Raw genomic sequence first — 22,635 nt, forward strand, 5'->3', positions numbered from 1 at the left:
CTGATCAACAGTTACCGGAAACGTTTAGTTGTAGTTATTGCTGCACAAGGGGGTCACACCAGATACTGAAAGCAAAGGTTCACATACTTTTGCCACTCATAGATATGTAATATTGGATCATTTTCCTCAATAAATAAATGTCCAAGTATAATATTTTTGTCTCATTTGTTTAACTGGGTTCTCTTTATCTACTTTTAGGACTTGTGTGAAAATCTGATGAGGTTTTAGGTCACATTTATGCAGAAATATAGAAAATTCTAAAGGGTTCACAAACTTTCAAGCACCACTGTAGCACCTTCAAATAGAAGAATGTGCTTTTGGAGTTCAATACAATACCCATTTTTCTCCGTTGTGCAATACAGTAATCTTCTTTCTGGTTCAATGATTGTTTACAGCACAATACAAACAGTGGATGGGTCATATTTACTGCTCCATTGCTTCCTGTCACATAAATCATCAGGGTACAGTGCTGAATATCCCACAGCCTCTACCGATCTCCTTTTCTGAATGCCATGAAGCAAAATGCGATATGTTCCTGTAATGGGACTGCACAAGTCTATGCAGGTGTTATTCTGCAGGTGCATGCTGCTAATTCCCAGGTCCTTCAGTGCTGACTTGGCTTCCTCCTCTTCTGCACAGAGATCCTGGGAGGGCTCTGCTAAATGACTGGGTGTCAGGCTTAGGCAAGGAAAAGGCTTTGGGTAGTTAATGCCACGCATCCAGGAACAGGTCATGATCTGGGAAATGCTGCTGCGATCTGAAGGAACAGGCCTTAGCATGCCTTTAATGATCTGCCGGCAGGGCTCAGGCACGTACTGCGGAATGGTGTATGCACCCTGCAAGATGCAGCGCTTTAGACGGCCCAGGTTTTCAGCATTGAATGGCATGGTAGCAGTCACCATGAAGTACAACAAAACACCCAGTGCCCAGATGTCTACGTAACAGCCCACATAGCCTTTATCCTTAAACAACTCTGGTGCTGCATAAGGAGGAGAGCCACAGAACGTGGTCAGTTTTTCACTTGGGCCACTTACAGTGCTGAAGCCAAAATCCCCTATCTTGATGCAGTAGCTGGTAGTGTAGAAAATGTTTTCAGCCTTTAGGTCACGATGAACTATATTGCTCTCGTGCTAGAATGATAGAAAAGGCAAAATGAGTTCCTTTGAGTTCCTCTGATCATGTTATGTAATGTTTGAGGATAGTCTACTATACTAGGTATGGATGACGTTTATAACACCAAGTCATTCATAACAACTGACTCAAACCTGCATAAACATTTATAAAGGCTTTAAACTTTGATATCAAGTTGATATAAAATGACACTTTCTGTATTTGTATTTGTTTTTTATAAAAATAAATTTACAAGCAGAAATATGAACTTATGCATCATCATCATCATCATCATCATCATGTGACTGACTTACCAGAAGTACAGTTGTAATGACTGACTTTCTAGCAAAGGTCAGTGAAAGTGTCATTACTAAAGGCTAATTGAGGACAACTTTCAACGTGACATAATTCTAATTCTCAGGTCAGCATTTATGTGGAAACTACACTCTTCTTACCATGTATTTTACAGCAGAAATGATCTGTGCAAAGATGAGCTTGCTCTCAAAGTCCGACAGGCGTCCTCTTGTGATGCGTGAAAAGAGGTCTCCTCCACTGCCATACTCCATAAACAAGTACAGGTGCTTACTTGTTTCTACCACCTCGTAAAGACGCACAATGTTTGGATGGTACAGTCTTTGCAAACAAGAGATTTCGGAAGCAAATAACACTTGTGTCTTCTTGTCAAAGCGCTTTTTATTGAGAATCTTGACTGCCACATGCTCTGGACAGAGAGAGAAACAACAGAGGACATGTCACCAAAAAGTACAAATCATCCATTATATAACTAAATGTTATGGAATGAAAAATGTCTTATACACAGGTTGACTATAGGAGGTTATGGAAGTGGAATACATAGAGGATATTACACAGTTGCACAAAGATATGAAACTTATCTTCAAGTTGTGAATACATTCACAAGTGAGCAAAGCAAACGAGTGAAAATATTTTCAACACAAGCAGATAAACTTCATATCTTTGTGCCACTGCGTAATGTTCTTTATATTATATGGACACATCCACACAAAAAAATAAGCAAGTTAATCAAAAGAATTTTAATTTTGAACCGGTTTGGCATTTTGACAATGTGTGCCGAGTCAGCGGGAAAACACTGGGAGTGATGTCATCAGAGTGAATTATCAGGAAATATATCACTCAGATCCAGGATGTATTTTGTATGAAAAATGCGAGTTTTTCAACATGAGAAGATCTCATCTCATCTCATTATCTCTAGCCGCTTTATCCTTCTACAGGGTCGCAGGCAAGCTGGAGCCTATCCCAGCTGACTACGGGCGAAAGGCGGGGTACACCCTGGACAAGTCGCCAGGTCATCACAGGGCTGACACATAGACACAGACAACCATTCACACTCACATTCACACCTACGGTCAATTTAGAGTCACCAGTTACCCTAACCTGCATGTCTTTGGACTGTGGGGGAAACCGGAGCACCCGGAGGAAACCCACGCGGACACGGGGAGAACATGCAAACTCCACACAGAAAGGCCCTCACCGGCCCCGGGGCTCGAACCCAGGACCTTCTTGCTGTGAGGCGACAGCGCTAACCACTACACCACCGTGCCGCCCCACATGAGAAGATAAACTTCATATTTTCAAGCCAACATGTGATGTTCTTTTTATTATATCAACACGTTCATAAACAAAAAGTACCCAAACTTATCAAAACAATTCATCGATTTCCTCACAAGTGACATATAAAGATTTATGTCACAGTTTTGGTTCTCCATGTTCCGGATGTAGCTTGTATGAAAAATACGAGTGGCGTATTTCCCAGTAAAACACTTGTGTCCATATAATATAGTCAAATACTGTATAACTGGCATCAGTGTAACTTAAGTCTTTATATACAGTTCCACTATGGACCTAAGAAAGACTTGCAGTCAAATACACACTCATCTTACCCTAGTTTTCCTTCAGGCATCAGTATGTTGGGCAAACATTGAAAAGAGCTAGAAATTATCTTTATATTCGCTAAGGCAGGGCTGCCAACTTTTTAAAATTCATTGGAGTGAGATTTTTTTTTTTTGGGGGGGGGTCGACGGCAAAATTTTTCCGCACACCACACAGTAAGTGGGAATTTTGTATTCAGTTTGATATTCACTTGTCCCCCTGCATTCTGGTGTTTTGTTTGTGGGTCGTCCAGCTGGAGATGGACAATGAAGGGGGGGCGGGTGTTGAGATTTTGGATTTAGTAGATGTTCCTGCATTCTGGTGGATTTTTGGAGTGGCCTGCTGTGCCATACCTACATTCTTACACACCCTGACTTGCCAGGCCTTCAGCTTGTGGCCAACAAAAGCACCAAGTTTTGGCTTAAAAGCCCCCACACTAGAAAACTACAGATGACTGCCAATGTTCCTGTAGCCCTATAGACCTGTGTTTCAGATTTAAAGGCAAGATCATGTTTGAAAATATTTCATCAGCTAAGCCTAAACACCTTCTGAATTGAAACTAAATGTTAAGTTTTTAATAACTGTTGCAAAAATAAGATTGTCCCTCACTGACTATTCATTATGCATTTAAGGGCTTTTCCCACCACTGGGTTCAGCAGAAGATTGGCATGGAGAAAAATATCAACAGCAAAAGAACAAATAAAATGCTTAAACAGTAAGCAAAATGTGCATGTGCTACAAGAAACATTAAAATGATTAAGTTTGAACAGTATTGAAACACAAAAAGCTGAACCTTGGCCATAGGTGGGAATGTGCACACAAAGTTGGGCTTAAACATTTTGGTCATACTTAAATAAGCTATATTAATATATTTCTTATTAATTTATTTCTTATCTATGTTTCTTATTAATAATAGAGCATTCATCAGGGCCTGTTATCTGACAAATATTCTCTACCTGTCTTGCCCTCTTTGAAACCCTGTCTCCTCAGTATATTGTTCTCTGTCTTTTTTTTTTTTAATTATTCACAAGTTCAAGTTCTTTGATATTACAGGTGACCATGCTTTATTTACTTTAACTGAGCAATTACATACATCATAAATAATTAAAAATAAATACCCTGTAAATAAACAATAGGTATGGCGGCTAATGGCTCTTCTTGCATTTGTAATATTATCTCTTACTTGCTTTATTTTACAACATTTCCAGTATGGCTTCAAATAAAGTCATAAAGTATGATAACATACAGTAAACAAACTAAAAATGCGCCTTAATAACCGTGTGCTAAGGAGGTGCTCTCCCGTGCTGCTTGTTGGGGAAGATAGAGGCTGTGGCACGGCAGTAGGCCTATAATGATTTAGCATGCCTAGCACACAGCTCTCGATATGGCATTAAATATTCTCACAACACTTATAGGCTAAAACGATTCAGAAACTTTATATAAGTTCATAATTACGCCAGTAACACCACACATTGGCGTGCATATGTACAAACCTGTCTGAGACACCCGTCTTCAACTCGGATACCTTCTTCTCCCTCCTCTTCCTCTAAATTGACGGTAGGCAATTATCCAACTTCCGGCAAGTGCAGCATCATTAGATGCGCCACCTACCATAGGGGAGTGTGTACAGAAGGAACACCTCTCTGCCTGTTTAGCCGTGCGTAAGGCGTAATTGATCGATCGCAAGTGGTTGGCGCGACGCAATGGGTAGCCTAGATTAGATAGATAAACTAGATTTTTTTCTAGCGTGAGAAATCGGAGGTATGGCGTGTGAGCATGTGAAGACAATCAAATGCGTGTGTCTCATGCTCATTGCGTGAGAGTTGGCAGCCCAGGCTAAGGAGGTCCTGTGAGATTATAAAATGTTTATGTGAATCGATCAGCTCTGGTTACTGGCATGTAAATTGACTGTACAGGGGTCTTTATGTGGTGCTCTCTGTTGTGTACTTTATAGTTTTTTTTTTGTTTGTTTTTTTAAATCTAGATCCTGAGGTTTTTCCTTGCACTGCACATGGTAGGGTATTTTCTGCTCTGACACATTGATTTTAATTTCATATATGGCCTCTTAATTACTTCAGTTGTTAAGACTGCTGGGAACAGAAAAACCACAAAGTTCAAGGATTGGGAAATATTGTGCTAAAACATATCCAGTAAGCCCTGATTTTTCATCATTTTTTATAAATAACCATAACTGGATGTGAAAATAGTTTGCAAGGGTTCACCTTTCGTTAAGCCATGAACACCAAGTCTGACATGTGAGAAATTGCCAGCGCCGATTTCCCCTCTGAGCTCGTAGAAGCCTATCCTTTTGCCCAGAATAATGTTGGTGATGACTGTTTCATTGTGTGACATGTCATACACAACCCTCTCAAATGCTGTTTGCTTCATTTGTTGCTCTGCTGTTATAGCTGGTGCTCTGGATCCCAGCAGTGGAGGTCTGGTAGGTTTGATCAGAGTTTGGTTTTTACTTTTTTTATCCTCATATTGCCTTGGACTTGTCTTCTGGAATTTGTAACCTGGGTAAAGATCAGAAGAACTAAATCCATTAACCTTTCATTTTCAAACCCAAGAATAATTAAATAACGTACATCTTAACCTATTTAGAATAAAAAAAATATACAGTTCAACCTACAAACATACAGTATTATTTATAGGGACGAGCAATACATGGGTCAAAAATTGGCCAAGAATTTCAATAAAGACAAAAGGGATTGGATGTGCTTAGACTTTCCTTCATATGAGCCGTCATGAAGAAGAGCAGATGACCTTGCTTATAAGTGCATCTGAATCACTGACAGGTCATCTTATGTATGCTAATCATCCATCTGCATGTATGAGCAGTTTAAATGTCTGTTGAGGATACGTCTGTGATATATTTCAGGAGTTTCACATCTTAGTACACAGTTAAAATCCAGATGTTTGGAGCCAAATGTTTGAGGTCACAACAATCAAAAGCAATGCTTAGCATTTTTGAGGTTGGTTGCAACATTTCAAAACTTTTGGTAGTAAAAGAAAAATACTTTGGCACCACACTGTGTCAAAACCCCAAGAATCTGGAGATATCATTTTAAATTCTTGCAAAAATCTACACAATATCTGGAACACATCTGGAGATTTTTTTGACAATGGCGTGATCAGAAAGTACCCAACATGGATTTCATCACATATGGGTCATAGTTTTAATTATCCAGGGAAAACCATTACTGGATTCTGGGGTATTTTGAGCAGTGCCAGTTCTCCAAGCTTCACATTGCAATGATGTAAAGTGTTTCTGATAATATTCTCTTTTAATATTATTTGTTCAAAGGTGTAAAATGGTTATTTTACAATAACTTAAACACTGCAAAAACCCGGCTTACAAAAACAAGAAAAAAAAGTAATAAAATTAGGAATATTTTACTTAAAATAAGCAAAATTATCTGCCAACAGAACAAGAAAATTTGACTTGGCAAGATTTTTAAAAACAAGTACATATATCTTGCTTTAGAAACCCCACAGATGTCTTAAAACTAGTGTATTTATACTAAAAACAAGTAAAGTTGTACTACTCATTTTAACATGCTAGATACTTTGTCCCCCAACCAACAGTTTGACTATTTCATCTGGGCATATTGGTGTGCTCTGTTTAAGTAAGTGTTTATACCAACTGAGACCGCCAAATAAATCAAAATCAAAACAACAAACCAATCCATTTTGTAGCCTATTTTTGTTGCCAGATTGACAATACAACAATTCATTTAATTTAGTTATCTGTTTTGTGTTAAGAGATTAAAAGAAAGGATAAGATGCTTGAAATAAGAAATTCTGACTTTGGCAAACTTGTCATGGTTAATATAACACCGATGAAATTATGGTAATTCTCATTTTAAGACAGAACTTACTCATAACCAGTAATAAAATCTCAATAACTAGTTATAATACCTTATTAAGATAATTGACGGAAAAAAATGCTTAAAGTAAGTGAAATACTCTTACACAAAACCTGCCTGGAAAGGAGAATTATCTTGGCAGACAAATAACAAGCATATTTTGTCTTGATTTAAGATATTTAATCTTGGTTAGATTTTACTTTTTGCAGTGAAGTGAGCACAAAATCTAAGTCTGTAAGGCAAGGATTTCACCAATTGGAAAAGCTTTTGGAGGACACCTCAGCATAGAATGAAAGCTGAATACTTCATTTGATTGATCTTCTATTAGCGGCAGTCTGGGTCAAAATGGATGACCGTGACCATGTCGATGTAGCAGACACCACATGCTAAACCTCCCAGACAAATACACGACAAGGTCAGGACAGACCAGCAAAGCAAATTGTAATCAGCCCTTGACACTGTTTACTTGTAATGATGGATCACATTTATAGAGACAATTAATTATATCAATGATTCTCCTATTAAGAAAGAACAATCTTTAATCCTGAGGAAAATAAACATGAACATCTTTCTTTTTCCATTGATCTAAAGTTGCATCCATAGTGTTCCATCCCTTCCACTTTAATCTCTTTATCTTTCGTAAGCATGGACAAATCAAAGCTCTACCAGTGAAAGGGAGATGATGTTGTAACAGTTTGAGATTAGAGGCCAGGCATAGAATAACACTCTAAGGACAAGCTTTATTTATAAAAATAGATTTCAGAACATCTGTTACTTTTATTTTCATCTGCTCATGATCAATCTTTACTTCTCATTACCCTATATTATATGAACAAATTTAATTGAACAAAACAAAATTCAGTTTATAGAACAAAGAGATTATATGGTTAGACCTGAGATTTTACGAATTGCTTAATAGTGTATATATGTTGGGCATCATGTGTGTTACACTATTTATGTAGCGACAGTGTTCTGTTTCCTTTGTGATTTAGAAAGTGAATTTAGATTTTAGAAAGTAAATAAACAGAGCACTTAAATGTGAATAATAAAAAAATCATAGTATATATTATGTATTACAAGCACCTATATACACACTCTAATGTGTGTGAATAATATAAAAATAGAGGTAGAAAAACACAAATAGAGGACAAAACAACCAACAAATGGAAAAGAAATTCACCCGCAGTGAGTATTAGAATTACATTCTTCAATGGTTTAGAGAATGCGAATTTATTTAAATGTACTTACCTGGTAATTGGGGGTCCTTCATATTACTGTCTGTAGCAGAGAACTGTCTATACTGAAAGACAGCACTCTGTCTCACTAAACCTCTGTAGATCATTAAGGGTCAATCCAATTAGGAGGATGTATTAATATCTGAGCTGTTGCTGCTTGTGAAAACACTGCAGTCATGCCTTACCCATGTGATGCCCCAACACCTCAACTGTGAAATCTGGGAGAAAGGAATGTAGTGAATAATATAAAATTCATAATCATATAAAAACGCAACAGGCCATTTGCATGTAAATTAAAGTTGTAAGCAGAGGAAAACATGAGCTCAATGGCAACAGGATCGATGTGGGCCTCTGTCACCAACAAGTCTCCTTCTGGATAAGTTGTATGCCTATAATACCCTTAAAATATACCTTAAACAGGAAAGAAGCTATTGACTTTACCGTGACCTTGATCCTGTTTGGATCAATTCCAAAATGCATTAACTTCTTTTGCTGGTTAGAATGATAATTCCATATAAATCCTACAAACATTCAAGCACTTCTTTCTTGAAATATCATATGAATAATAATCTTGGATTTATGGACTATAGACACATGCATGCATGGGCGCCGCCAGGGGGGGGGAAAGGTTAGGACAATTCTAGGGGCCCAGCACTGCCATGGGGCCCTTTAAGGGGCTGATAATATGCTTTTAATGATTTTAATAAGACTTTTGAAATAACACCAATGCAATATTCCATCTGGTAAAATGGGCTAATTGAACAAGGTTGTCTATTTCTTGAGTTCTTCAACATATTGTCATTTAACCCTCCCCCTTTTGCGAAATGGTACGGTCCAGTTCTGGTAGAAGCGCGATGCGTTAAATCTGTGTGCTGATCAGTGCAACGCTACTTGCTGCTGTGTCGCGGTGCAACAGCCAGCCAGCCAGCAGTGGAGTGCGTACAGTCTATGATCGCTAAATATGAAGAGTGGCTGTCAAAAACGTAAAGAAAGGCAGCTGAGAGGGACCGGAGAGGCAGGCAACTGGTCACTCAGTTTTTCCCAAAGAAAGGTAGCTATCACTCACATATGTGTTCAAAATATTAGCGAATGGTAAATGAACAGTATGAACGTGGTTGGATTAGCCTATCAAGAGAACACTTTTACAGTTTGTACAGTGACATTTTTTCCATTTTAATAACTGAACTGACTTGTGTGATAAACAAGATGAAATATTACGTTATGCTGGTGCTAATAACTAGTGCTAATAACCAGTTTCATAACTAATGGGGTGCCCTAAATATGCACAGATTCAGCCTCCGGGGGACCTCCGCCCTACCAAACCACTGACCCCCCCTTTGGAGAAGGAGGTAAGCAGCAATACAACCCATAAATGCTTTAGGATTGAAGTTTTTAATGAGCAAGCGCCATATACAGTTTGCTAGATTAAAGTGTTACTAATAACGGACACCAGTCAAGTGTTTGACATGGTTACGTGTGTGGAATGTCTAGACACACTTTGCTTTGAACATATTCCCTTTTTGCAGAACAGTACACACAGCTTTCTACCTAACACATAACAATCCATGGGATTTCCATAGGTATTTTGATGCTGGGTAGAAAACTTTTTCTATGATTTATTAGCAGTCACATCACACATTTCACTACCAATTGTCCTAGCACAAGAAGGCATGTGGCTAAATCTTGAATTTTCATTTGTGATTGTAAATGCACCAGAATTAGTCACTGACCAGTTTTCATCTAGTCCCTGGTAGGTTAATACATAAAATGTAATAACAAAGTCACAAACTCAAGGTCCATGGGCTATCAAAAGTCAAATAATGACAATAGTGCAATTGTGACGAGGGTGGGCAAAGTTGGGGGGCCCAAAATTCTAATCTTTCATGGGGCCCAAAATTTCTGGCGGCGCCCCTGCATGCATGATTAGCAGAAAATTGGCCTTGAGTTCCTGAACATGAATATGTTCTGTATGACAAGCAAAAATAAGCTACTGAAGAAAAACTATTTCAGATATTCAAACTTGTTGTGACCTTGACCCCATTTGATCAAGTCCAAAATCTATTCAGATCATATACTGTTTAGAATAATTCCATATAAATCCCACAAACATTCAACCACTAGTTCTTGAGATATTGCGCTAATGAGTATCTTGGACAGACAGAGTAACAGACAATACAAAACATACAACCCGAAATCAGAAAAAGTTGAGACAGTATGTTGAAATTAAAATTAAAACTGAAAACAATGATTTGTGGGCGGCACGGTGGTGTAGTGGTTAGCGCTGTCGCCTCACAGCAAGAAGGTCCGGGTTCGAGCCCTGTGGCCGGCGAGGGCCTTTCTGTGTGGAGTTTGCATGTTCTCCCCGTGTCTGCATGGGTTTCCTCCGGGTGCTCCGGTTTCCCCCACAGTCCAAAGACATGCAGGTTAGGTTAACTGGTGACTCTAAATTGAGCGTAGGTGTGAATGTGAGTGTGAATGGTTGTCTGTGTCTATGTGTCAGCCCTGTGATGACCTGGCGACTTGTCCAGGGTGTGCCCCACCTTTCGCCCATAGTCAGCTGGGATAGGCTCCAGCTTGCCCGCGACCCTGTAGAACAGGATAAAGCGGCTAGAGATAATGAGATGAGATGAACAATGATTTGTAAATAATCTTTAACCTGTATTGTAATCAAACTAATACAACAGCACATTATTTGATGTTTTACCTCATTATTTATTTATTTATTTAAATAAACACATTTCAGTTTTGATTCTTGCAATGGTAGAGCATTACAAAGTGGTAAATGTCATTCCTTCTCACAACAATTAAAAGATGTTTAGGGACTGAAGACACCAAGTGATGAAACATTTCAAGTGCTATTTTGTCCCATTATTCCTGCAAGCAGGTTTTAATGTGCATATTCTGGACCAATTTCGTGTTTTTTTATATGAAAGTATGTCCCTTTACACGCTCATCCAGAAGGGTAATTTTGCATAAGGCCGTCTGTCTACAGCAGAAAAAAATAAAATAACAAAATGCGTCTGGAAAAATCCCAAGGGAGTCTGGAGCCAGATTCGTGACGTTACCTGTGGAAGCGCCAGCAGGCTGAGAGAGCTTTGCACGGTTTCAGTGCACAGCCTGTGTAGACCAAGCACTCCCATTTCTCTCTCATTGTGCGGTCTTTTGGAAAACGATGAGTACTAATCCCATCAGGATTGGTGTTGCTACACCCTCCTACGATACATCTGTTAACCATTTTAATAATTACGCAATAACGTTGAAGAAATTTGCAGAAAACCACCAAGTCGTTTTCTCATAAACAAACCAGTGCTGACATAGGATTCAGAGGGAGGCGTCCCGCACGCGACGTCACGAAAATCAGTGTTTCCCGGGAAATCCAAATGCTAAGTTTTTTCAGAGGCGGACCAATTCGCCTCAAATGGCTTGATTTCAACTGAATTTTTCTGGTATTGCGCAAGGTAAAAAAATTGCAGAGGATGCAGAATGTGACAGATATTTGACCAAAGTTTAATATAAAATAGGAGAATTACATTGATCTTGCTCCTGAATTTACCCGTGATATGCACTTTAAGGTGTGCAACAGTATAAGGTCGCCATTGTCATATTTTTTTGTTTCAAAATTCTCCCCAGATTCTCTATTGAGGACAGAGGGGACAGGCACCCTCTTCTTCCACAGCCATGCCTTTGTAATGTGTGCAGAATGTGGTTTTGTATTGTCTTTTTGAAATATCCCTGGAAAAGATGTCATCTTGAAGGCAGCATACAGTATGTTGCTCCAAAATCTCAATGTATTTTTTTACATTAATGCTGCCATCACAGAAGTGTAAGTTACCATTGCCAAGGTCACTAGCACAGCCCCATACCATGACAGACCCTGGGTTTTGGACTTATTACTGATAACAATCTGGATGGTCCTTTTAGCCTTTGATACGGAGCACACAGCATGTATTTCTTCCAAAAAAGACCTGCAATACTGATTTGTCTGACCACAATACACACTTCAACTGTATGATGGTCCATCCCAGATGCCTCTTAGTCCAGAGAAGTTGATGGTGCTTCTGAACACAGTTAACATCAGGCTTCCTTTTTGCACAGTAAAGTTTTAACTGTCAAGTCAAGTTTATTTTTGTAGTACTTTTAACAATAGACATTGTCGCAAAGCAGCTTTACAGAATTTTAGTGACTTTAAACATGAGCTAATTTTATCCCTAGTCTATCCCCAATGAGCAAACCTGTGGCGACGATGGCAAGGAGAAACTTCCTCAGAAGTTTTTTAGAAACTTTAGAAACCTCGAGAGGAACCTATCCTCATTTGGGTGATAACAGATAGTGTGATTATAACATTTTAACAGTTTTGACATGAAGTCTGTTTTGTTGAAGTTATAAACTGTTCATTGATGGAAACTTAAGTGCAAAACTGTTCATGACAACTGCAGTCCTAAAGTTAGCAAGTCAACTGTAGTCCTCAGCCATAAAAGCATTACTGTCATTTGTGGATGTAATTCTGTATTGTAGAGCTTGACAAAGGTTTGCCAAAGTAATCCTGAGCCCATGTGGTTATATCAGCTATACATGAATGATGGTTCTTGATGCAGTGCCGTCTGAGGGATCGGAGATCACAGGTGTTCAGCTTTGGCTTGTGCCCTTGACCTTTATGCTAAATTCCTCCAGATTACTTGAATCATTTAATGATTATTATGCACTGCAGAGGGTGAAATATCCAAATCCCTTCATATCTTTCTTTGAGGAACATTGTTTTTAAACATTTCAATAATTTTCTCATGCATTTGTTGACTAACTGGAGATCCTCTGTCCATCTTTGCTCCTCAAAGACTAGGCCTTTCCTGGATACTGATTTTGTACCAAATCTTGATCACAGTCACCTGTTGACATCACCTGTTTCAAATCACATCATTATTTAACTGTTTTACTTCATTACTAGCTCTAAATTTGCTACTGTATTTCAGGCCTGCAACTGTATTTGCAATATGTTGCAGGCCTGAAATGCAGGAATGGATGTATAGTAGCAACTGAAATGAAGTTGACCAGACAAAACATGAAATATCTTGTGTTCATATTGTCTGCAATGAAGTACACGTCAAAATAAATTTAAAAATGGTTGCTTTCTTGTTATTTGCATTTCCCATCCCAACTTTTTCTCATTTGGGGTTGTAAAAATAATCACTGTACCTACATTAAAAAAATAAAACTTGTAATAAAAATTGTAGACTATTTTAACATAGCATGAGGTTGGAAAATAATTCTTGTTCCATCCCCCTCCTCTAATTTCTATTTCAGTTGTTTGAAACAACAATTAACCAAGCAATTTCGAGAGCATGATTCAGACACATCATATCCATAACACCAATAAACTGCGACATTCTTACAAAAATGTTCCTTGAGGGTTCATTGCCAACTGTTCCAATGTCCTTAAAAAAAGGTTCTACCTAGAACATTTTTTTCCTCAAAGGGAAACTCTTCTACTTTTAAGTGTTACCCCAGAGATCTATATTTTGTATATTGGTTTGTCTTCTCTCTACATGGCATGACAAAATATGCAGAAAAACCAACCTTTTTTTTTTTAAAAAAAGACAGGATTTATACTTACTACCAAATTAATATTAGCAGTGCACTTCTTTTCAGATGTGTTTTGTCATCTGTCATCAACCATCATTACTTTTGCTCACAAATTATTTCTGTGCTTTGTGACAAACTCAAGATTTCTGTCAAATTGGCTCAAATGAAGGACACAGGACAGGATACCATTTCATTTTGGGTATTTTATGTGTTGTGCAGTAATCAAGTAATTAATTTAGCCCACAAATGTAATCAGACTATCCATCCATTACCTGTAACCACTTATCCTGTGCAGGGTTGTGGGCAAGCTGGAGTCTACTGTATCTCAACTGACTATGGGCGAGAGGCGGGGTACACCCTGGACAAGTCACCAGATCATCACAGGGCTGACACATAGAGACAAACAACCATTTACACCTATGGTCAATTTAGAGCCACCAATTCACCTAACCTTCATGTCTCTGGACTGTAGGGGCAGTGGCACCTCCAGAAAATTGTTCCAGGGGTGGCCAGTGGGGGCCACAGCAAATCTTAGGGTGGCATACCAAACAAAAATCCATAACCTAATTTAATACTCTACTATATATAGTATAGTATGTGTTATATATTAAAAAAAAGAAAAATATTTCTTTTAACTTAAGCGTAATGTGTTGATCTGGTGTGGTTACATCTTACAATGTTTTTTTTCTTTTCATTTTTATTATTAGGCTACAGCTATGCATAGAAGTTAACATTTTAATTGGACATATAAAACTATCAAACAGTTCCATCTTAAAGGAATACATCAGCAGAATATTGCCTAAATATATTGACAAGCTTGTAATTTTCAACAAAATCTGAATGAACAGAAATGAAACACTGAAAAACCAATGGACAATACATGAACAGTTTAGATACAAAACCTTCTAAGTCGATTTGCAATGAATTTACAGACATTGGATCGCTTTGTTTTTACTTGAAAATAAAATTAAGATTGCACTTTGATTGAGATTTCTTGGAAATTATTATAAAAACCAACTTAATGTTTTAATATTTCTGAAGATGGACTTAGAGAGGGATTTGCATCTGAACTATTCACAACTAATATTCCTGCACCTGTCACACTCTTTTCAAAGCAGGATTATTCTCCTGTTGTTGTGTCTTTTTGCAAACACATCCACAAAGTCATCAAGACTTAAGGCCTTTGACCTTTTTGACTCAATACTTAGCACCCCTACGTTGCTCAGTCGCTCATCACTCATGGAATTTCTTAAGACAGTCTTGATCAATTTTAGAACAGAAAAACTACGCTCACAAGCAGCAGTACTCACAGGTAATGCAAGTGCAATTTTGCAAAGTTTAAACATCTCAGGAAATACTTCCCCATATGGCTCAAGAAAGACTGTGAGGTCTAGTAAACTGGATGGTGTTTCCAAGCCACTAGTTTGCTTCCTGCCCAGTATCCTTTTAAGTTGAGGGATTTCAAATTCAAGATCCTCAGTGTTGCATTTGTATTGTGACGCCAAAGCTAATATTACAGTTTTCTCACAAAATGTGGAACTCCCTGGATTCAAGGCCTGTATGCCTTCCATTATGACACAACTCTCCTTAGAAAATCTTCTCTTAATTTCTGAGAGGACATCAAGAATTGGAATGAATGAGCCCGTCCTAAAAGACTCCTTATCTGTGTTGACCTGTCTCTCAGCTATTGGTGTGGATATGTAATAGCCTTCAAGCCTAGAGCTTGGTGTGACTTGACATCTAGATGCAACACTGACACTGCATTGTTCAGCGAGGGCCATCGCATTGTCCCAAATTTCATTCAAGACAGAGCCTTCTCGATAACTGTTTAATGTGTCAACAAGTGAATCCACAAGGGTAACCGCTACACCCAAATTCAGTTGTGGGGACTGTAAAGCATCAGACAGATACTTAGGCTACATCCACACTACAACAGCAACGAGATGTTATTTAAAAATATATCGCGTCCAAATGGGCAACAATCAGTAAAATATCAGGTCCATATGGCAACGCAATGCTTGCTGAAAACGATGCAATACACATGCCACACCTCTAGGGGCGCTGTAAGACGGTCCCTTCGGAGACACCAGAACAACAGAAGAAGTAAGGACGCATGCGCATAAACTATTATGCGCGAGACTTCATATTAGCCACAAAGTCGGAAAAATCTGTTTGTAAAATTACATTATAATGACCAAATACAATGAAAAGTATTTTTCCAGTCTCACCTGTGAAAGGTAATCCCATGTGATCTCGTTTGGACGGCAAACCTGTTGGTACAGTTAAACGCAGCTAATCTTTATTCTCCGCTTTGACCTATCCAAAATGGCGGCGAGGATGACGTATGATTCTACGCGGAAGGCGGCGTCTTTAATGGTCCGGAATAAATTGAATGATACACGTTGATGGATTAATTTGCTCTTCTACGCCCTTTTTGAGGAATGTATTGTAGGACTTAAACCCACATCTGAAGAGGTGAGATCGCTCCTTTTTTTCCCTATTTTTGCTGGCGGGAGTCTCTCTCTCTCTCGCTTTGCACCATTACACAATAAATATTCACAGTGAAAATATTTTGTAAGCGCGTTTCATGAACCAAGTTATAGGATTTGTTGACAACTCGCATCGAGTTTGTTACACTTCTACCCGGCGTGAAGCACTCACAGTCATGTGGTTGTGACGTCATCGTAAACAAATCCGTTCTACTCATCCAGACGACTTCACAACGGCAACGTTGCCAGATCTTTCCACTCTGGAACCCGTTCTCAAAAAGATTGCGTTTTGGGCACCCAAAACGCCGGTGCCGTGTGGACGCCAGGCCTAAACGATAAGCAATTGTATCGGAGTCACCTGAATCCGTTGCCATGTGGACAGGGCCTTAATCTCAGCAAAGACTTGTGTCATTGTCAGAAGGAGGGCAATGAACTGGAGATCTATTTGTGTCAACAGACCTCTTGCTTCGGTAGCCCTGTCACCATTTCTCTCTTCAGAGAGTCGTTTCAGTAGGCACATGATAGCCGGCAGTCTATCCTTAACCGTTTTGCATGCATGTACCTACATGCCCACCGTGTCCAAGGTTTAGCAAACGCCTGTTTTAGTTAGCCAAAAGGTTCACACTGAACAGGAGTTTGTTCAGCCTATTACTCTGGTTCTGTCCATCTCTCAGTAAGCCTACAGAAAGTAGCCTAGGCTACCTAAATTATGGTTTGCTTTTCAAATAAAAAAAAAATAAACGTAGCCTGTTGCGATTCATTTTCTTCTCAACCGAAATGAATCCTCAGCCATTCCTATCAAAATTTCGCATTGCTGGTTGGCGGTACATTGAAACATGATGCCATTACATTACTGATGTTAGCCTATCTGAAATATCCATTTCAGTAGCAAGGATACCTATTTTATCTGTAACTTTACCTGCTGGCCCAGGAACCTTTGCTGACATGGCATCACCATGTTCTGTCCCTGCTCTATCCCTGGACACCTCTTCCAGTTCACTGCCTAGCTCTACCTCAGTCAGGTTATCATCTGGTTCCTCCTCATTCTCCCCTGGCTGTATCTCCCTTGTACTGGCATTTTTCTTGTCGAAAAAATTTGAAATGTCCATATGTTTTTGTTTCATCCTCTGCAAATTGACACACCATATTCAGTATTAGTTTTTAGCTATGCTAGCTTTCCCACTTTGCAATGCTAGTGTGAATTCAACAATAATAAATTATTAATAAAATATTAATAATAAAAACGTAATGAGACAGTTGAGTTTTAAGAATGAAGTGTATGTCCTTTGGGAATTCACGATTGTGTGATATACATACCCGCTAGAAGTTTTCTTTTTGGAAATGCAAGTGTTGTGCAAGCACTGTACTGCGGTCTTCCATGCGTCGTTCAAATCTGATTCATGCTGCCTCTGGTCAGCAAAGCAATCACCAACCAGCAATGTCAGGGAGGGAGGGGAGGGAGGATGTCAGCAAGAGCAGCGCCGCTGTATCTTGCTACAAAATCGTTTTCACATTACAAACTGTTGTGAATTTTAAAAAAATCTAGCATACATTATATATTTACACTTAGTATGCATAATAAAAATTCTCTTAGGGGTGGCCTATGTGGTGGCCAAGAATGATTTTCGGGTGGCCGTGGCTACCACATGGTGGCGCCCCTGTGTGGGGGAAAACGGAGCCAGGGGAAAGCCATGCAGACATGGGGAGAACATGCAAACTCCACACAGAAAGGCCCCCATCATCCAGTGGGGGGGCTCGAACCCAAACCTTCTTGCTGTGAGGCGACAGTACTCACAGCAAGAACCACTGCATCACCTTGTCGCCATAATCAGAATATTTGCTATTCAAATCATGTCATATCAAAAATAGAAAGTTTAACAATGATTTTTTGAGCAAGTAAAACAAGCCAAATATCAACTGTACCATCACTGTAACATTGACATTATTGGGGATGGCATACTGGGTAGCTATACTGCCTCATAGCTCCAAAGTCTCTGGTTCGATTCTGAGCTCTGATTACTGTCTGTGTTATGGATTTCCTCTAGGGTCTGGTTTTACTCTCTATGATATATTGAGGAGCTTGATAATCCTGGAGAGCCTGTAGAGACCCTGTTCTTTGAAAGGAGGTGGCTTGGGAATCTTACAAGGATGGACTCCTGCTAGAGCTGCATCAGACACATCTCAGTGGATGAAGGTTCTGAGACAGACCCAGTACATCTCACAGTTGGCTTGGGAAGATCTGGGAATCCCACAGAATGAGCCGAAATATGTGGCCTGGGATAGAGAGGTCGAGACTTTTGTTTTTACACACATGCACAAAAAGAATGAATAAATAATAGCAGAGCTCCCCGTATGGTTCACACATAGAGCAGAGCCCCATACTTAAGAGAATGCATCAACCTGATTTTTGATGGCTTGACCGGATGACATCTGTACATAATGTGTACCACCAGAGGGAAGTGTAAGGCATCTTCTCAGACACGACCACTGGACAATAAAATTTGTATCTTTGTTAACATAAAGATAGATGGGTTTTTATCCAGTGCTTATTTTTAATTTGCTTTTTTTTTTAAATAATATGGGATTATTTACTAACTCATTTTATGGAAGATATTCATTACAGTTTCATATAAAAACAAGTTAAAACAGTTTTATTAGTCCACTTGCTTATTGGACAATTGACAGTTTGTGTCATGTAAGGGCGAGAGACAGATGTAAGTGCAGGAAGAATTTTATTGTAAACACGCTAGCAAACAGATCCAAAACATAGACAAAGGCACAGACAGGATATCAAAGGTAATACAATACTGACAGTCCAAAACTACAAACAGGGTCAAAACCAGAAAAGCAATACAAACTACAAGGCTTGATAATGTCAGAGGCAGGGTACAAAGCGTATACTTTACAAAGTCTGTGTGTTACTGAGAGTCCTTATATGTATGCACTGTGATTGTGCTCTAATCAGGAACAGGTGCACGATAATTAGTCCTAATGGCACTGCATATGCGTTGCAGTCTGGGGCTGTGCGCTCCTATTATTCTATTCAGGTTGATTTTGTGCCCTTGAAAATATTTTGCTCATACACTCATCAGGAGCGCCACTTTTAGGCAGTGCGTAAATACACACACACACACACACACACACACATATATATATATATATATATATATATATATATATATATATATATATATATATATATATGGGCGGCACGGTGGTGTAGTGGTTAGCGCTGTCGCCTCACAATAAGAAGGTCCGGGTTTGAGCCCCGTGGCCGGCAAGGGCCTTTCTGTGTGGAGTTTGCATGTTCTCCCCGTGTCCGCGTGGGTTTCCTCCGGGTGCTCCGGTTTCCCCCACAGTCCAAAGACATGCAGGTTAGGTTAACTGGTGACTCTAAATTGACCGTAGGTGTGAATGTGAGTGTGAATGGTTGTCTGTGTCTATGTCTCAGCCCTGTGATGACCTGGTGACTTGTCCAGGGTGTACCCCGCCTTTCACCCGTAGTCAGCTGGAATAGGCTCCAGCTTGCCTGCGACCCTGTAGAAGGATAAAGCGGCTAGAGATAATGAGATGAGATGAGATATATATATATATATATATATATATATATATACACACACACTAGTGCATCTCAAAAAATTAGAATACCATGAAAAAGTTCCTTTTTTTCATAATTTAATTCAAAAAGGTAAACTTTCATATATTCTATATTCATTACATGTAAAGTGAAATATTTAAAGCCTTTTTTGTTTTAATTTTGATGATTATGGCTTATAGCTCATGAAAATTGAAATCCAGTATCTCAAATTATTAGAATATTCCCTAAGATCAATCAAAAAAAGGATTTACAATACAGAAATGTCCAACTTCTAAAAAGTATATTCATTTATACACTCAATTCTTGGTTGGGGCTCCTTTACCATGAATTACTGTATCAATGCGGTGTGGCATGGAGGTGATCAGTCTGTGGCACTGCTGAGGTGTTATTGAAGCCCAGGTTGCTTTGATAGTGGCCTTCAGCGTATCTGTATTTTTGGGTCGGGTGTTTCTCATCTTCCTCTTGACAATACCCCATAGATTCTCTATGGGGTTCAGGTCAGGCAAGTTGGCTGGCCAATCAAACACAGTAATATCATGGTCAGCAAACCATTTGGTAGTAGTTTTGGCACTGTGGGTAGGTGCCAAGTCCTGCTGGAAAAGGAAATCAGCATCTCCAAAAAGCTCATCAGCAGATGGAAGCATGAATTGCTCTAAAATCTCCTGGTAGATGGCTGTGTTGACTTTGGACTTGATAAAATACAGTGGACCAACACCAGCAGATGATATGGCACCCCAAATCATGGAAACTTCGCACTGGGCTTCAAACACCTTGGATTCTGTGCCTCTCCACTCTTCCTCCAGACTCTAGAACCGTGATTTCCAAATTAAATGCAAAATGTACTTTCATTTGAAAAGAGGACTTTGGACCACTGAGCAACAGTCCATTTCTTTCTCTCCTTAGCCCAGATAAGACACTTCTGACATTGTCTCTGGCTCAGGAGTAGCTTGATATTAGGAATGAGAAAGTTGTATCCCCTTTCTTGAAGATGTCTGTTCGTGATGGGTCTTGATACACTGACACCAGCCTCAGTCCACTCCTTGTGAAGCTCTCCCAAGTTCTTGAATCAACTTTTCTTGACAATCCTCTCAAGACTGTGGCCATCCCTGTTGCTTGTGCACCTTTTCCAGCCACCCTTTTCAACTATGACCTTTTGAGGCTTACCCTCCTTGTGGAGGGCATCAGTGATCATCTTCTGGACAACAGTCAAGTCAGCAGTCTTCCCCATGATTGTGGTTGTGTGTACTGAACTAGACCGAGAGATACACTGTGTTCATACTGTTTTACTCAAACTCGAAATGAAATATTCTAATATTTTGAGATGGTTTTTTATGTTTTTGTACTGTATGCCATACTGATTAAAATTAAAATAGAAAAATGCTTGAAACACTTTAGTTTATGTGTAATGAGTCTATAATATATAACATTTTCACTTTCTTAAATAACTGATGGAAAATATTGAACTTTTTCACAATATTCTAATTTTTTGAGATGCACTAGTATATATGAATAACAGTATCCATATGTAAGGCAGAATGTTTAAATGAGCATTTCAAATAAAATAATATTTAAATCTTTATTTTTTGTTATAATTTACGATAATTTTTTCACCCATCCACCCATTATCTGTAGCCGCTTATCCTGTGCAGGGTCGTGGGCAAGTTGGAGCCTATCCCAGCTGACTATGGGTGAGAGGCGGGGTACAACCTGGACAAAATGCCAGATCATCACAGGGCTGACACATAGGCCCTGTCCACACGGCAACGGATTCAGGTGAATCCGATACAATTGTTTATCGTTTCGGCCTGGCGTCCACACGGCACCGGCGTTTTGGGTGCCCCAAAACGAAATCTTTTGAGAACGGGTCCCAGAGTGGAAAGATCTGGCAATGTTGCCGTTGCGAAGTCGTCTGGATGAGTAGAACGGATTTGTTTACGATGACGTCACAACCACATGACTGTGAGTGCTTCACGCCGGGTAGAAGTGTAACGAACTCGATGCGAGTTGTCAACAAATCCTATAACTTGGTTCATGAAACGCGCTTACAAAATATTTTCACTGTGAATATTTATTGTGTAATGGTGCAAAGTGAGAGAGAGAGAGACTCTGCCCTTAGGGCAGAGTCAATCCCGCCAGCAAAAATAGGGAAAAAAAGGAGCGATCTCACCTCTTCAGATGTTGGTTTAAGTCCTACAATACATTCCTCAAAAAGGGCGTAGAAGAACAAATTAATCCATCAACATGTAGCATTCAATTTATTCTGGACCATTAAAGACGCCGCCTTCCACGTAGAATCATACGTCATCCTCGCCGCCATATTGGATGGGTCAAAGTGGAGAATAAAGATGCCTCATGTATGTGCTGCGTTTAACTGTACCAACAGGTTTACCGTCCAAACGAGATCACATGGGATTACCTTTCACAGGTGAGACTGGAAAAATACTTTTCATTGTATGTGGTCATTATAATGTAATTTTACGAACAGATTTTTCTGACTTTGTGGCTAATATGAAGACCGTCTTACAGCGCCCCTAGAGGTGTGGCATGTGTGTTGCATCATTTTCAGCAAGCGTTGCGTTGCCATGTGGACCTGATATTTTACTGATCGTTGCCCATGTGGACGCGATATATTTTTAAATAACATCTCGTTGCCGTTGTCGTGTGGATGTAGTCTAAGTATCTGTCTGATGCTTTACAGTCCCCACAACTGAATTTGGGTGAATTTGGGTGATTTTGGGGAATACATGCACAGAATATAATAATAATAATAATAATAATAATAATAATAATAATTGTATAAGCTGCAATTGTCCTATTACAAAATCCAAATAAGATTTAAAAAGGGTGGT

The 22,635-nt window shown here is 39.2% G+C and overlaps 1 protein-coding gene across 1 annotated transcript; it reads right to left on the bottom strand.

The window, feature by feature from the left end:
- Positions 1-316: 316 nt before the first annotated feature.
- Positions 317-8,179, bottom strand: LOC132898903 (serine/threonine-protein kinase NIM1). Its single transcript, XM_060940572.1, has 4 exons — positions 8,136-8,179; positions 5,241-5,534; positions 1,566-1,831; positions 317-1,130 (listed from the first exon to the last, which is right to left on the bottom strand). The coding sequence occupies exons 1-4, from the start codon at positions 8,155-8,157 to the stop codon at positions 390-392; spliced, it is 1,323 nt and encodes a 440-aa protein (XP_060796555.1). The 5' UTR covers positions 8,158-8,179; the 3' UTR covers positions 317-389.
- Positions 8,180-22,635: the final 14,456 nt, after the last annotated feature.

Source organism: Neoarius graeffei, chromosome 15 (assembly GCF_027579695.1).
Source record: "Neoarius graeffei isolate fNeoGra1 chromosome 15, fNeoGra1.pri, whole genome shotgun sequence".
Classification (NCBI taxonomy): domain Eukaryota; kingdom Metazoa; phylum Chordata; class Actinopteri; order Siluriformes; family Ariidae; genus Neoarius; species Neoarius graeffei.

Coding starts and splice junctions, on each gene's coding strand:
- LOC132898903 (XM_060940572.1), bottom strand. CDS start 8,157: ATGAAGGACCCCCAATTACCAG. Junction 5,535..8,135: donor GAAGGACCCCCAATTACCAG/GTAAGTACATTT, acceptor ATCTTTACCCAG/GTTACAAATTCCAGAAGACA. Junction 1,131..1,565: donor TTTCTGCTGTAAAATACATG/GTAAGAAGAGTG, acceptor CTATCATTCTAG/CACGAGAGCAATATAGTTCA.